Below are 17,077 nucleotides of genomic sequence, written 5' to 3' on the forward strand. Positions count from 1 at the left end.
AAGTAAAATGCGTTCGTGGAATGATCTTGTAAACTCGTGAACTGCATTTATTATTATATAATCTTTTTTTATATATTTATTATTCAGAAACTTTTGGTTAAATTAGCGTTCGCGTAATATTTACAAGTGATCATGAACTGCAATTGATACTAAGTGATCATAAAATAAAACAGTAATAAAATTCGTAATTAATAGTGTCAATGAAGAGCGCTGAATTACTGTTTTTTAAATATCTGTACATAATGTATAAGAAGAAAATAAAGTACAGATAAATGAAATGGATAAAGCGTTCGCGCAATGATTGCACAAGAGCGTGAACTGCAATATTTACTTGCTTATTCTGTACATAATGTATAAGAAGAAAATAAAGTACAGATAAATGAAATGTTTACCTTTTTATTTGTGTCTTAATTTATGCTCTTTTCCTTTATCCTTTTTATCAATTATTAAACGACATATCAAAATAACTTCCTTAATACTTATATGACTGCTTGTTAAACTATAATTTTTACAAATGTAATTATTCTTTATTTAAAAAATACAGATTAACTGTTTTTCTTTTTCTACTTAGATATACTGTATTCATTTTCATATTTAAAATCATAAAGTAATCATAATTTAATCATAAAATTTTTAATACATCTGTCAAATAGAGTTTAAATAGGCCATCAGTTAACAAATATAAAAGTGATTTTAACATATTGAAAAAAATAGTAATGAGTTAATAAATTAATTGAGACATTAAGTATAAATAAAATAACAATCATGAGAAAATATAAAAACCTTAAAATTATAAAAAAAAACTGTGCGGACCGTGCAAGAACAAGATATTTTTATTATTATATATTTAGTTTTAGAAAAACTAAAGGAATCATTCTTGCGAGATATTTTTTCGAGGAATTACTTTTTTCCTAATTGGATTTATAAAATATTTATGTAATAAATGCACACAATTACAATTTATTAATTTATTTATTAAGTTATGCAGTATATATAAAAGTATAAAATCTATAAAATATTATGCAGTTCAAAAACAGATAGTTATAAATAGAGATTTTTTGGGTAGATAATTATCTGGTCGCCATAGCCATGGCTACGGCCACGGCCACGACCGCGACCACGACCACGACCACGACCACGACCACGACCACGACCACGACCACGACCGCGTCCGCGACCGCGACCACCATAGATATATCGGCCTCGTCCTAACTCCTCTCGAATTTGGTTTCTTATATTGTCCAGTTGCCTACGCAACTCCAATATCCGCGCATTTTGCGGTTCCAGCTGCTGTTGTTGCACCTGTTGTTGCCCCTGTTGTTGCCCCTGTTGTTGCTCTTGTTGTTGCTCCTGTTGTTGTTCCTGTTGCTGCTGTTGCCGTTGAGGATCCTCATTCTCTGTAATTGTCACAGCAAGCAAATGATCTTTTCTGCGCTGTTTACATTTCGCGCGAGAGCGCTGCAATGCCGCTTTTCCCGGTCGCCTCCGTAATGTTATGCCTATATTAGACATGAATTATAACGTATTTTAAGTCTCAAAAATAAGGTCTAAAAATGTGATTAATGAAGTAATAAACGTAAACTGATTAAGTAGAGCGTACACGAAACTTCTATAATACGTAATTTATTTTAGGATTTTGCATAGATATAAAAAGTGCAACCAAAAGACTTTTCTTCGTATTTTAAATTTTGTAATAAATAATATACTAAATTAAAACTTATTGTTAAAATGTATAAATGAAGAATATAGAATATCAGTATTTTATTCTTTCAGCCGTTTTGGAAATAAATAGTCCGAAGTTTGCAATCTTAATAAGTGGCCTTATCAGCCCGTAGTCAACTTTACATGTTATCAGATCGGCTGACGCACTGACTCAATTCCAAGTTTATTCAAACATCAACTTGTCATTTTTTTTAAATTATTGCTTTTATTTAACTTGAAAAAAGGTGTGTGACGTGGCAAACGTAAGCATAAATAATAAGAACTGCTCGTGATACAAGTTTCTAGTAATTCGATATTGATTTAATACGACTCTTAATCACATACGCACGTGCATAATTTTATCATACCAAATAAACACATGTGTAATATATCGTTGCCAATTACGTTGCCGTATATCAAATAATTAATTCTTTACTGTATGTACACTGTAAACATTTATAACGAGATATTTTTCGAGGAACTATTAAAAGAATTGTTAAAAAAAACATTCAAAATATTAAAAATAGACTAGATTTTGAGATGAGCGCGCCAACCGAGGCGTTACACACAAAATTGACCACGCGTTAGTATGGCCGTCTATTAAGACGGCAACATTTCGGATAGTTTATTTCCAAAACGGAAAAGGTTTCGTCAGCGTTGAACAACTTTAACCTTAGGTTAAACTTTTTGTTTCTTTCTAACTGACCCTTTAGAAAGAAAAAAGTAAGTTTAACCTAAAATTAAAATTATCCGACGCTGAAAAAACCGGTAATACTGAAACCTTATAATAGTCTTTACTGGCTGCACCAAGTTACACTAGTTCAGCTTTGAAGAACAGACCTAAAAATTACAAAAGGTACAAAAATCAGAGAAAAAATCCCTTCTGCATATTTTAAAAAAATTAGTATTTTAACACTGATAACTTGTCAACTCTAATAGAGCCATATAAATTTATGCCAAATATAATACATTACTTTCAGCGATTAGTTAAACTCTCGTAAAAAAAAGTAAATAAATATGAGATCAATATACAATCCAATAGAAACATAACATTAAGAATCCGAAGCAACATGTTATACACAACAAAGATGATTATTTATAATAATCAGTCATCAAAAAAGTTGAAAATATAATACTGAAACGATGCAAATATACAATTATTAATATAACATATATACCATTATTCATCATCAAATCGCCATCATTGGCCTTGGCCATGACGAAGCCAATTAGCTGCGAACGAACACCTTCGACGTGTCTTGCTCTTGCTGAATGCTTCTTCGCCTTCTTGTAATATATCGGCACCCGCTCCCTGTAGGGTATGATACAACCAGCGATCTTCAATCAATGGCGACTTCGATAACAAGGCACAAAAGACCGCTCTTGCTTGCAACGGAAAATTATGCGTACCATCGAAAGAGACAGCCTCCCCACTCTCGTACTTCGAGATATGCTTTGTCTCACTCCCACTAACTTCTCCCTTGTAATGGCGGATGGTGTTCTAACTCTTACTAGAGGAACACTACGCCGACCTGCGCGGCAAGAAGCGACGCGGTAGCCAATCAACGTGTCGCTTTTCCGTAAGTACCAAAAGTTTATTGGCTACCGCGTCGCTTCTTGTAACGAACTTTAGAGCGCGGCGTGCGCGCTTCGCGGATAAACTAATTAATTTCAACGGTATGCATCGTCAAAGAATTAGGTGCTCGCGTTATTATGGTCCTAAAATAATCCTGAGGGATTGTACTTTAAGAAAATATCACGATTCGAATTTAGTGCTAGCTGCAAAGCGTTGAAATTAATTAATTAACTCATGAAGCGCGCGCGCCGCGCTCTATAATTCGTTACTGCATCGTCAAAGAATTAGGTGCTCGCGTTATTATGGTCCTAAAATAATCCTGAGGGATTGTACTTTAAGAAAATATCACGATTCGAATTTAGTGCTAGCTGCAAAGCGTTGAAATTAATTAATTAACTCATGAATTCGCGCGCGCCGCGCTCTAAAGTTCGTTACTGCATCGTCAAAGAATTAGGTGCTCGCGTTATTATTGTCCTAAAATAATCCTGAGGGATTGTACTTTAAGAAAATATCACGATTCGAATTTAGTGCTAGCTCCAAAGCGTTGAAATTAATTAATTAACTCATGAATTTCGCGCGCCGCGCGCTAAAGTTCGTTACTGCATCGTCAAAGAATTAGGTGCTCGCGTTATTATTGTCCTAAAATAATCCTGAGGGATTGTACTTTAAGAAAAAATCACGATTCGAATTTAGTGCTAGCTGCAAAGCGTTGAAATTAATTAATTAACTCATGAAGCGCGCGCGCCGCGCTCTATAATTCGTTACTGCATCGTCAAAGAATTAGGTGCTCGCGTTATTATGGTCCTAAAATAATCCTGAGGGATTGTACTTTAAGAAAATATCACGATTCGAATTTAGTGCTAGCTGCAAAGCGTTTAAATTAATTAATTAACTCATGAATCGCGCGCGCCGCGCTCTATAATTCGTTACTGCATCGTCAAAGAATTAGGTGCTCGCGTTATTATGGTCCTAAAATAATCCTGAGGGATTGTACTTTAAGAAAATATCACGATTCGAATTTAGTGCTAGCTGCAAAGCGTTGAAATTAATTAATTAACTCATGAAGCGCGCGCGCCGCGCTCTAAAGTTCGTTACTGCATCGTCAAAGAATTAGGTGCTCGCGTTATTATTGTCCTAAAATAATCCTGAGGGATTGTACTTTAAGAAAAAATCACGATTCGAATTTAGTGCTAGCTGCAAAGCGTTGAAATTAATTAATTAACTCATGAATTTCGCGCGCAGCGCTCTATAATTCGTTACTGCATCGTCAAAAAATTAGGTGCTTGCGTTATTATAGTCCTAAAATAATCCTGAGGGATTGTACTTTAAGAAAATATCACGATTCGAATTTAGTGCTAGCTGCAAAGCGTTGAAATTAATTAATTAACTCATGAATTTCGCGCGCAGCGCTCTATAATTCGTTACTGCATCGTCAAAGAATTAGGTGCTCGCGTTATTATGGTCCTAAAATAATCCTGAGGGATTGTACTTTAAGAAAATATCACGATTCGAATTTAGTGCTAGCTGCATAGCGTTGAAATTAATTAATTAACTCATGAAGCGCGCGCGCCGCGCTCTAAAGTTCGTTACTGAATCGTCAAAGAATTAGGTGCTCGCGTTATTATGGTCCTAAAATAATCCTGAGGGATTGTACTTTAAGAAAATATCACGATTCGAATTTAGTGCTAGCTGCAAAGCGTTGAAATTAATTAATTAACTCATGAAGCGCGCGCGCCGCGCTCTATAAGTTCGTTACTGCATCGTCAAAGAATTAGGTGCTCGCGTTATTATGGTCCTAAAATAATCCTGAGGGATTGTACTTTAAGAAAATATCACGATTCGAATTTAGTGCTAGCTCCAAAGCGTTGAAATTAATTAATTAACTCATGAATTTCGCGCGCCGCGCTCTAAAGTTCGTTACTGCATCGTCAAAGAATTAGGTGCTCGCGTTATTATTGTCCTAAAATAATCCTGAGGGATTGTACTTTAAGAAAATATCACGATTCGAATTTAGTGCTAGCTCCAAAGCGTTGAAATTAATTAATTAACTCATAAAGCGCGCGCGCCGCGCTCTATAATTCGTTACTGCATCGTCAAAGAATTAGGTGCTCGCGTTATTATTGTCCTAAAATAATCCTGAGGGATTGTACTTTAAGAAAATATCACGATTCGAATTTAGTGCTAGCTGCAAAGCGTTGAAATTAATTAATTAACTCATGAAGCGCGCGCGCCGCGCTCTATAATTCGTTACTGCATCGTCAAAGAATTAGGTGCTCGCGTTATTATGGTCCTAAAATAATCCTGAGGGATTGTACTTTAAGAAAATATCACGATTCGAATTTAGTGCTAGCTGCAAAGCGTTGAAATTAATTAATTAACTCATGAAGCGCGCGCGCCGCGCTCTATAATTCGTTACTGCATCGTCAAAGAATTAGGTGCTCGCGTTATTATGGTCCTAAAATAATCCTGAGGGATTGTACTTTAAGAAAATATCACGATTCGAATTTAGTGCTAGCTGCAAAGCGTTGAAATTAATTAATTAACTCATGAATTGCGCGCGCCGCGCTCTAAAGTTCGTTACTGCATCGTCAAAGAATTAGGTGCTCGCGTTATTATGGTCCTAAAATAATCCTGAGGGATTGTACTTTAAGAAAATATCACGATTCGAATTTAGTGCTAGCTGCAAAGCGTTGAAATTAATTAATTAACTCATGAATTTCGCGCGCCGCGCTCTAAAGTTCGTTACTGCATCGTCAAAGAATTAGGTGCTCGCGTTATTATTGTCCTAAAATAATCCTGAGGGATTGTACTTTAAGAAAATATCACGATTCGAATTTAGTGCTAGCTGCAAAGCGTTGAAATTAATTAATTAACTCATGAAGCGCGCGCGCCGCGCTCTATAATTCGTTACTGCATCGTCAAAGAATTAGGTGCTCGCGTTATTATGGTCCTAAAATAATCCTGAGGGATTGTACTTTAAGAAAATATCACGATTCGAATTTAGTGCTAGCTGCAAAGCGTTGAAATTAATTAATTAACTCATGAAGCGCGCGCGCCGCGCTCTATAATTCGTTACTGCATCGTCAAAGAATTAGGTGCTCGCGTTATTATGGTCCTAAAATAATCCTGAGGGATTGTACTTTAAGAAAATATCACGATTCGAATTTAGTGCTAGCTGCAAAGCGTTTAAATTAATTAATTAACTCATGAAGCGCGCGCGCCGCGCTCTATAATTCGTTACTGCATCGTCAAAGAATTAGGTGCTCGCGTTATTATTGTCCTAAAATAATCCTGAGGGATTGTACTTTAAGAAAATATCACGATTCGAATTTAGTGCTAGCTGCAAAGCGTTGAAATTAATTAATTAACTCATGAAGCGCGCGCGCCGCGCTCTAAAGTTCGTTACTGCATCGTCAAAGAATTAGGTGCTCGCGTTATTATTGTCCTAAAATAATCCTGAGGGATTGTACTTTAAGAAAAAATCACGATTCGAATTTAGTGCTAGCTGCAAAGCGTTGAAATTAATTAATTAACTCATGAATTCGCGCGCGCCGCGCTCTATAATTCGTTACTGCATCGTCAAAGAATTAGGTGCTCGCGTTATTATTGTCCTAAAATAATCCTGAGGGATTGTACTTTAAGAAAATATCACGATTCGAATTTAGTGCTAGCTGCAAAGCGTTGAAATTAATTAATTAACTCATGAAGCGCGCGCGCCGCGCTCTATAATTCGTTACTGCATCGTCAAAGAATTAGGTGCTCGCGTTATTATGGTCCTAAAATAATCCTGAGGGATTGTACTTTAAGAAAATATCACGATTCGAATTTAGTGCTAGCTGCAAAGCGTTGAAATTAATTAATTAACTCATGAAGCGCGCGCGCCGCGCTCTATAATTCGTTACTGCATCGTCAAAGAATTAGGTGCTCGCGTTATTATGGTCCTAAAATAATCCTGAGGGATTGTACTTTAAGAAAATATCACGATTCGAATTTAGTGCTAGCTGCAAAGCGTTGAAATTAATTAATTAACTCATGAAGCGCGCGCGCCGCGCTCTAAAGTTCGTTACTGCATCGTCAAAGAATTAGGTGCTCGCGTTATTATTGTCCTAAAATAATCCTGAGGGATTGTACTTTAAGAAAATATCACGATTCGAATTTAGTGCTAGCTGCAAAGCGTTGAAATTAATTAATTAACTCATGAATTCGCGCGCCGCGCTCTATAATTCGTTACTGCATCGTCAAAGAATTAGGTGCTCGCGTTATTATTGTCCTAAAATAATCCTGAGGGATTGTACTTTAAGAAAATATCACGATTCGAATTTAGTGCTAGCTGCAAAGCGTTGAAATTAATTAATTAACTCATGAATTCGCGCGCCGCGCTCTATAATTCGTTACTGCATCGTCAAAGAATTAGGTGCTCGCGTTATTATGTCCTAAAATAATCCTGAGGGATTGTACTTTAAGAAAATATCACGATTCGAATTTAGTGCTAGCTGCAAAGCGTTGAAATTAATTAATTAACTCATGAAGCGCGCGCGCCGCGCTCTATAATTCGTTACTGCATCGTCAAAGAATTAGGTGCTCGCGTTATTATGGTCCTAAAATAATCCTGAGGGATTGTACTTTAAGAAAATATCACGATTCGAATTTAGTGCTAGCTGCAAAGCGTTGAAATTAATTAATTAACTCATGAAGCGCGCGCGCCGCGCTCTATAATTCGTTACTGCATCGTCAAAGAATTAGGTGCTCGCGTTATTATGGTCCTAAAATAATCCTGAGGGATTGTACTTTAAGAAAATATCACGATTCGAATTTAGTGCTAGCTGCAAAGCGTTGAAATTAATTAATTAACTCATGAAGCGCGCGCGCCGCGCTCTATAAGTTCGTTACTGCATCGTCAAAGAATTAGGTGCTCGCGTTATTATGGTCCTAAAATAATCCTGAGGGATTGTACTTTAAGAAAATATCACGATTCGAATTTAGTGCTAGCTGCAAAGCGTTGAAATTAATTAATTAACTCATGAATTTCGCGCGCCGCGCTCTATAAGTTCGTTACTGCATCGTCAAAGAATTAGGTGCTCGCGTTATTATTGTCCTAAAATAATCCTGAGGGATTGTACTTTAAGAAAATATCACGATTCGAATTTAGTGCTAGCTGCAAAGCGTTGAAATTAATTAATTAACTCATGAATTCGCGCGCCGCGCTCTATAAGTTCGTTACTGCATCGTCAAAGAATTAGGTGCTCGCGTTATTATGGTCCTAAAATAATCCTGAGGGATTGTACTTTAAGAAAATATCACGATTCGAATTTAGTGCTAGCTGCAAAGCGTTGAAATTAATTAATTAACTCATGAATTTCGCGCGCAGCGCTCTATAATTCGTTACTGCATCGTCAAAGAATTAGGTGCTCGCGTTATTATTGTCCTAAAATAATCCTGAGGGATTGTACTTTAAGAAAATATCACGATTCGAATTTAGTGCTAGCTGCAAAGCGTTGAAATTAATTAATTAACTCATGAAGCGCGCGCGCCGCGCTCTAAAGTTCGTTACTGCATCGTCAAAGAATTAGGTGCTTGCGTTATTATAGTCCTAAAATAATCCTGAGGGATTGTACTTTAAGAAAATATCACGATTCGAATTTAGTGCTAGCTCCAAAGGGTTGAAATTAATTAATTAACTCATGAATTTCGCGCGCAGCGCTCTATAATACGTTACTGCATCGTCAAAGAATTAGGTGCTCGCGTTATTATGGTCCTAAAATAATCCTGAGGGATTGTACTTTAAGAAAATATCACGATTCGAATTTAGTGCTAGCTGTATAGTGTTGAAATTAATTAGTTTATCCGCGAAGCGCGCGCGCCGCGCTCTAAAGTTCGTTACAGAATCGTCAAAGAATTAGGTGCTCGCGTTATTATGGTCCTAAAATAATCCTGAGGGATTGTACTTTAAGAAAATATCACGATTCGAATTTAGTGCTAGCTGCAAAGGGTTGAAATTAATTAATTAACTCATGAATTTCGCGCGCCGCGCTCTAAAGTTCGTTACTGCATCGTCAAAGAATTAGGTGCTCGCGTTATTATTGTCCTAAAATAATCCTGAGGGATTGTACTTTAAGAAAATATCACGATTCGAATTTAGTGCTAGCTCCAAAGCGTTGAAATTAATTAATTAACTCATGAATTTCGCGCGCCGCGCGCTAAAGTTCGTTACTGCATCGTCAAAGAATTAGGTGCTCGCGTTATTATTGTCCTAAAATAATCCTGAGGGATTGTACTTTAAGAAAATATCACGATTCGAATTTAGTGCTAGCTGCAAAGGGTTGAAATTAATTAATTAACTCATGAATTTCGCGCGCAGCGCTCTATAATACGTTACTGCATCGTCAAAGATTTAGGTGCTCGCGTTATTATGGTCCTAAAATAATCCTGAGGGATTGTACTTTAAGAAAATATCACGATTCGAATTTAGTGCTAGCTGCAAAGCGTTTAAATTAATTAATTAACTCATGAAGCGCGCGCGCCGCGCTCTAAGGTTCGTTACATAATCGTCAAAGAATTAGGTGCTTGCGTGATTATGGTCCCAAAATAATCCTGAGGCATTGTACTTTAAGAAAATATCACTATTCGAATTTAGTGCTAGCTGCATAGCGTTGAAATTAATTAATTTATCCATGGAACGTGGCGCGCTTCGAATCGTGATATTCTTTTAAAGTACAATGTATGAAAATTATTTTAATACTATAATCATGCGAGCAACTAATTCGTAGACGATCAGGTGACGGAACTTAGTACTCAGCGCCAATGGCTGGTCTAAGTTAATTATCGTAATTGTTTTACTGTTAGCAATAAACTCAGATGTGGGAATATTTTGATAATATATGTTTTAGATCATTTTAGTAACGAATATATTCATGCAGCAAGTTTTTTAAATGTTTGTGTCGACCGCGACGGTACTGTGTTCAATATATAGTTGTTTATTTAAATAAATGTTATAATCTGTCAGTATTTTATCGTTATTTTAGAGCACTTAATTAGCACTTAATTAGCACTAAATTATAGTGTACTTGTTTTTTATTTTCTGATATGGGGGGGTCCAGCTTAATGGCAAGCTGGACCCCCCCATTTTTTACGTGATTTCCTGCTAAACCGTTCGAGCACCAAAATTCGGACTAGGGCACTTAATTAGCACCTAAATAGCACTAAATTTTTGACCTAGTGCGAACTTGATTTGCGCTGGTGGGGGGTCCAGCTTAATAGAGGTGCCGTGCGCGCACGTTTTGCACGTGGTTACGAACAACTATGTCTACCACAGCTTGTAAGAAGTAATAGATCGCGTCGGCCGAATAGTCGTCGTAAATATTACCCAACGAGATATCGAATAAACCTGCACAATTATTGGACGTAAAATGAGGATATCGAATGTGTAAAGTAAGACCGCTAAGGAGTTAATACTAAACTTCCTCTATATCAGCGTCTTTAATAACGATCATGCAGAAAAAGAGTCCAGCAATAAAATCGATTGCACGAACGGATGGTATATCTAACTTCGCTTCCGCCTTTTCACTAACTTCATATTGATTTCTCGTCTAAATGCTTTTGGCATATTATTTTTGGCATATTACTTTATGACTTAAGCTTCAAGTTACGAAAATAGAAAATAACATTATTATTATACGTTACATTTTCAATTAATTTTACTTTAATTTAAGATCCAATTACTTACTTTTAACCTCTTTAATGAGATTTTACAAATCCTGAAAAATGGAGATACCCAATCTCGAACTTTTACTAAAACTATCACTGGAACATTACTTGATGACGTTGATGTAGCGTATATGTGGATCAATAATGCATTGACTACATTCTAAGACTAGTGCGAGGAAGAAGAGGCGAGGATTCACGGCCACGGTAGGCCAGACCGACAATAGGTAACCTTGAATTAGCAGAGCGGAAACTACGCCTATGCTCCCTCCCAGCCTCTCTAATTACTTTCTCCGCGGCAGTCTATCGCCAAGATCTGGGCGAATATGGGCGCGAAACTATCCGGCTGCTCCGTAACGTACCGTGCATGACGTAATAGTAACCTACTTCCGCTCGGTGTTCATTCATGTGCTATGAAAGAAGCGAAGGGAGAGAAGAGGAAAGAAATAGCGTCGGTATATCTCTGGCCCCTTTTCTCCTTTTCTCTTCTACGTGCCTCTTCCACGTCCTAGGCACGCACGTCTGTCGGCGTATCGCGGTTATCGCTTTATCTCTCTCCTGATTCTCGAATAACCGGGGATTGAATCCGGATTTCAATTATGTAGACTCACGGACGCGATCTCTATGTTCTGACGGGAACTCGTCAATCGATGCACAACCTATCATCTTTCGGATAGCACTGGAAAGATCAACCGCTTGCCGAAATCATATCCATTTTAATCCGTACGAATAGTTCAATTTCGATAGGATTAGGCGAGATTCGTTTGTGTGTTAAAAGTAAAATTAAATAACTATACGTACACGATATCACTCAATGTGAAACGAGTACGTAGAGTATGAAATATCCGAGATATTTCCGGAGATTGCACGGAGACAAAGCATGAGAGTGAGATTGCACGAGTTTGAAGTTTGATCGTGAACTCCTCCGTTTTCTTTGTACCTTAAGTAATACCGATGATTATGCATATAAGACCCATTCTCCACGGACAATTTCGAAGTCCTACATAAATTGCGAGAGCGCGACCGCGCTGCGTGCAGCAAAACGCCCGGCGTGAATGCATCCATGCGTGCGCGCGTGCACAGTAAAAGTCGATATAGTTACTCACAGTCGAAGGAGCCCGGAGAAGCGCGCACGAGATACCCGGACCATTTGCGGCGGATCGCGCGCACGATCGTTTCTGTTCCGCACGTAAGACAGACCTGCCTAACGATCGACACTAATGGCCTGCAGAGGAGGGTATTAAACTTAATATTGCGTGGGAGGCAAGCTCACTTTTGTCGGCGTGGAGAACGAAGTCGGGGTGATTTCGCATGGACGAAGCGAGCCGCGGTGCGTCTACCCGCATTGAACGCGGCAATGCACTAATGTTTCGAACTTTCGTCAGGCGAACGGAACGACATATGCTCCGTTTTTAGTCGAAAATTAAAATCTTAGATTTTCTTAAGAAAGCTCTGTTTTGAGATAACGTTATGTTACTTTCTTGATATTCTTGAGCAGAAGAGTTAGGTACAAATACTTGCGAAGAGAAATGTGCTTTGCACATCCATTGCACTAGATTAATTCAAGAATCAATCGCACGCTCTACAAGTCACGACCAAGCGCGGATATTCTTCATCGTTCGCGGACACGTTTCAGGATATCGTTCGAACAATGAAAAAACAAGTGACAATTGTAGGCGTCGGATCACGCGAATGCTCGCTCGATCGCAGAATGCGGTTAACACTTCTCGGCAAGTAGAGCGTTCCTCGCTACAAACCTGACCGATCGACGATATTCCACGATCGTCGCGCTGAGTCACGCTGAATCTGCCGCGTGTCGCCGAGAAGAGAAGCCAGGTTGCAGCCGACATATCGGAAGCGGAAAATAAACGAGGCATTTTTGCCATTTCATTGGAAGTCATTTCGCCGGGTACGCTCGAGCGCGTAACGACGCGATAACGTCGCGATCTCTACAGATGCACGAATGTCTTTTTTATCACGGGAGGAGCCCAGCATCCCTCCCCCCCTCTCATGAAGAAGACGAGACAAGAATCTAATCAGATTTTCTTTACTGCGTACTATTTCTCGATACAAACACGTCGAACAGGATGGATAATGGACACGACACAAGTAAAAAATCCGTATCTGAAGAGCAGAGAAGGAACTAGTCAATATAAAAATCACTGTAAATTTTTCTATAAAAGAAGAAATTACTCATAGATATCTGTGTAGCAGCATAAAACAGGAAACTTTTAAAAATGTGTCCGATTTCTAGCGCATAGTCTAATAGAACATAGTTCGAGATCACGCTTATTTTTTATCGTTGAAATAACAAATCATATTTGTTTGTCTCTACTTGTTTACACCAAAAGGTACACGGACTTAACACAGAAAATTATGATAATGAAAAAGGCGTGGTTGCGTGGAAGAGGGTGAATAATGTTCACGATGCTCGAAGAGAGAGAGAGAGAGAGTTTCGCTCAGCAGAGCGACTTAACGCACTGCTTCGCAATATTGCAATGTGCGCTCGTTTACAGCTGTCAATCTTGCTCGCAGCAATGTTATTAAATCCATTTACGTGCGGCGTATAAATGTATACTCAGTAGACAAGATGCTTCACGGGTCCCTTCTCTACTCGAGTCGGACGCGCGGTTCGCAATCGAAACATCTTGATTATTGACCGCAGAAACGATCAGAGAATGCGCTTCGTGATCCGAGACATCTAACACGCGGCGAATAATTAGCGTAATCAAAAGTTCGTTAGTAAAAATCACCGTAGGTAGCTGTTAACATTATCACGAGGTGCTTAAGTAAGATGCAAAAATTAAAATATCCGCGCTGCCGTGCAATTGCCTCGTTATTATTTAATGACAGATTTACTGACGAGTTTCTGACGAGTTTCCATAATAAAAGATGAATAAAAAACAACATTATGAATACTAAGTATATCGTTAATAATATTAAAAAAATTGTATTGATTAAGGAATTTAGGCTTTTGTCATTTATTTACGCTCCCTTATCAAACTCTTTTCGATAAATAACTTCGTGCTAAATAATTCTTTAACTCTTGAAAAAAAATTAACTTCAGATTTGCATTCTTCTGCTTGTCAGCTACAGATATTCATTTCATTTAATGAATAAAGAAATTCCGTCGAAATCACGGCACCACGCGACATGCGAATAGCACGTGCATGCCGACATGTCAGAAAGAAGATATTTAAATACCGTACTGAAACATGTTTTTATAGATCATGTTACTGCTACGTTGATGGATAATCCAGTTGCATGTCCGACGTGTCGAAACATACGTTCGATAAAGAGCTATTAATTACGCAAGCGATACGGTAAGTAAGACGCGTGTACATGCTGAATTTAAGGACACCGCTGTCCGAACTGGTTAAAAAAAAAAGCGGAATAAGAATCACGACGATGCTAACTATACGTGGCACGCATATGAATCATTATCTACATGAACTGCGTTATAATCGAACAACATGGTTATACGCAAACTGCAGGCGTTATCCGTTCATCTGGAGCAATTCATCTACGGTAACTGGCAAAGGCTAGCCGAAAGAATGACAGTCCGTCCGTGTAGACTTTGCTAAGCTACGTTGCACAAACCATAGTAATTCGAATCGGTGGTAATCGGCCGAGGTGAAAGAGAATATTTCGTAACGCGGTTAATTGCACACGTGCAAAAAATACCGATTATTAGCTTACTTCCTACGACAATGATTTATGGGCTTGCATGGGCTATGAAAAACCATTAACGCGAGATTACGCGAGTTGCGAAAAAAAAGTACTGGTGGTAAGGAGAATTGGCTCTCCGATATAATGATTTTATACGGATAAAACAGATGCAGGTTCTAAATTGACCCTGAATACGTTGATTAAGGTACCATTGAATATACAAGCGTGCGTGATAGGTCGCTGATCAACCGGTTGACCGTAAGATTTCCGGTCAGACCGGGTGAAAGTATGTCACATTCGTCACAATATAAGATCTTAACGGACTGCGTAAAACATTTAAATCTCTATAACACGAATATCCGTGTCACTCGTGCTTAAAGGGAACATTACAACTACAATCTTATCCTCGTATAAGTTTTAACTCGGTCGTCATTACTATTCTATGTATCGCGTAATAGATAGAATCTCTTTCTTAAAGAAGATTGGAAACCTTTATTTTGCAATATCTTTGAAAAAAGTTATCCATTAAAAAATATAATACTTTATCTGTATTATATATATATATATATATAAATAAAAATTGATCATTCTTAACGTAAGTTTAAATATATCCAACATGACGCATTCTATTCTATCTTTTCTCTTGTACATATATCCGTATAATATCATGTAGAAATACGATGTTTTATACTTGGATCATTCTATTGGTACCTATCAATACATTCATCTCTGACATACGAGACTTTTCGAGCCGTTTATCTTCGTCGTAAAACGTCAAGCGAGACAAATGCGATTCGCAGGAGTCCTTTGTTCGTCGCTTTTCCAAGAAGCTCGCGGGCGGGATCTAAAGGCTCCTCCACCCCCATGTCACACAGATCAAGAAGATCCATTAGATTATTTCCGATCGGGATCCCACCGACCTTCCCTGCGGCTGAAATAGGACCTTCGCCTCTCCTATGTGTCCTTTTTCTGCTCGCGAGCAGAAAAGACCTACACGTTTCCCCCCGGGCATTCGCTCATAATCAACAAATCGTAGCCGCGGAGCATCTATTCGCTTCGATTGAGGCTAATTTGTAGCATAATAGAAGGAGAGGATCGCTGCCCGCACCCTTTGCGGCAAATTGGTTCCTTTAGTTTCTAAGAAGTGGAAGGTTACATCTTTCTCTTCGAGGGCAAACCGGATCGCGCCACGTATATCGTATCACGTAAGAGCTAGCTAGATTAAGCCAGTCGTTTCTCTGAACCACAAACGGCGAATTAGTAGACGATGTACCGTTTCGATCATCTTTTTTTAGCACCTGAGATCGGGCGTGAACGCCCAAAAATCGAATGCTGAATAGTAGCAGGAAATAGAAACTATGATCGCGTTGAAACATGTAAATTTTTAACACTTTGTAAAAAAATATCTTAACCCTCCGTCTGTAAACGTGAGTCTACGTCGTCCCCGAGCCAAAACTATATAATATATAATATTAAATATAATATTAAAAACGCACTTAAAATGTGCCGAGTATAAAACGCAAAAAGATATGTTGGACATTTTTCAAGGAGTCGTAATGGTCCGTTAATGTAAATGTATGTACACTGCATTACACGACTAGCACATACGAATTAATTTCACCGTGGAATAATAATAGCTGGTTGCACTTAGTAATCACACGCATACGGGTAGCTAAAAGTACGAACATATGCTACGCGATTCGCCGGTGCTTTTATGCTCTCGCTGCGGAACGTGGTATTATTCGCGAAGGTCGTCCCACGAAGGCTGCACTGTGTCAAACGGGTAGAATTGCCTGGCGAACGACGTGAAAATGAAACGGGGGCAAGACGCGCGTGCGTAGCCTTATCCTCCTTCGAACCGAGAAAGAATTAATGCGTCTATTGTCTTTTCACGGAATTCTAAGTCGACAAACTTTACGACTGCGCATGGAACATCCGCAAAGGAAAATCGTACGAGACTCTTATTTCCTTAATTAACTCAAATTTTTAAAAACTATTTCCCGCATTCAATTTGCAACGCATTCTTGAACAAAATCGAATACAAACACACAACAATCAAATTAAATTCAACGTTAAGTTAACAGCTGTAAAAAAATTTGCGTTCAAGTAATATCTGCTAATCCACCCGTCGACTAAAACCATGACAAGATAAAAATTTTCTTTTCTTAGAATCTTATTGTTATGTGCTAGGGGATGCTTTAAAGTAGGGTAAAGAAGGTCAGAGACGCATAAAGACGCACATGCGGCCCAGTGCAGAAGGAAGGGGGCGACTGTACGCATTTTAAGTACGCGCGGCGCGTTTCTTGGTAACGAAGCAATGAAAAAATACCGGGAGAACGCGCTGTGTGTATGTTTCCCGGGGCATATAACGACCATAATAGGAAGGTAGAGGAATCTTATCCCCAGAACCAGGTTACGTTTGCCCGTTGT

At 38.4% G+C, this 17,077-nt stretch overlaps 1 protein-coding gene across 1 annotated transcript; it reads right to left on the reverse strand.

Annotated features, from left to right (window-relative positions):
* Positions 1 to 953: 953 nt before the first annotated feature.
* On the reverse strand, positions 954 to 3,221 carry LOC139786872 (uncharacterized). The gene is made up of 2 exons (XM_071725993.1): positions 2,880 to 3,221; positions 954 to 1,397 (listed from the first exon to the last, which is right to left on the reverse strand). Exons 1-2 carry the CDS (start codon positions 2,917 to 2,919, stop codon positions 1,042 to 1,044), a joined length of 396 nt encoding a protein of 131 aa, XP_071582094.1. The 5' UTR covers positions 2,920 to 3,221; the 3' UTR covers positions 954 to 1,041.
* Between the last annotated feature and the right edge of the window lie 13,856 nt (positions 3,222 to 17,077).

The sequence above is a fragment of the Temnothorax nylanderi genome, unplaced genomic scaffold (genome assembly GCF_030848795.1).
Source record: "Temnothorax nylanderi isolate EJ_2023f unplaced genomic scaffold, tnyl_v1.0 TNYL_tig1176_pilon, whole genome shotgun sequence".
Classification (NCBI taxonomy): domain Eukaryota; kingdom Metazoa; phylum Arthropoda; class Insecta; order Hymenoptera; family Formicidae; genus Temnothorax; species Temnothorax nylanderi.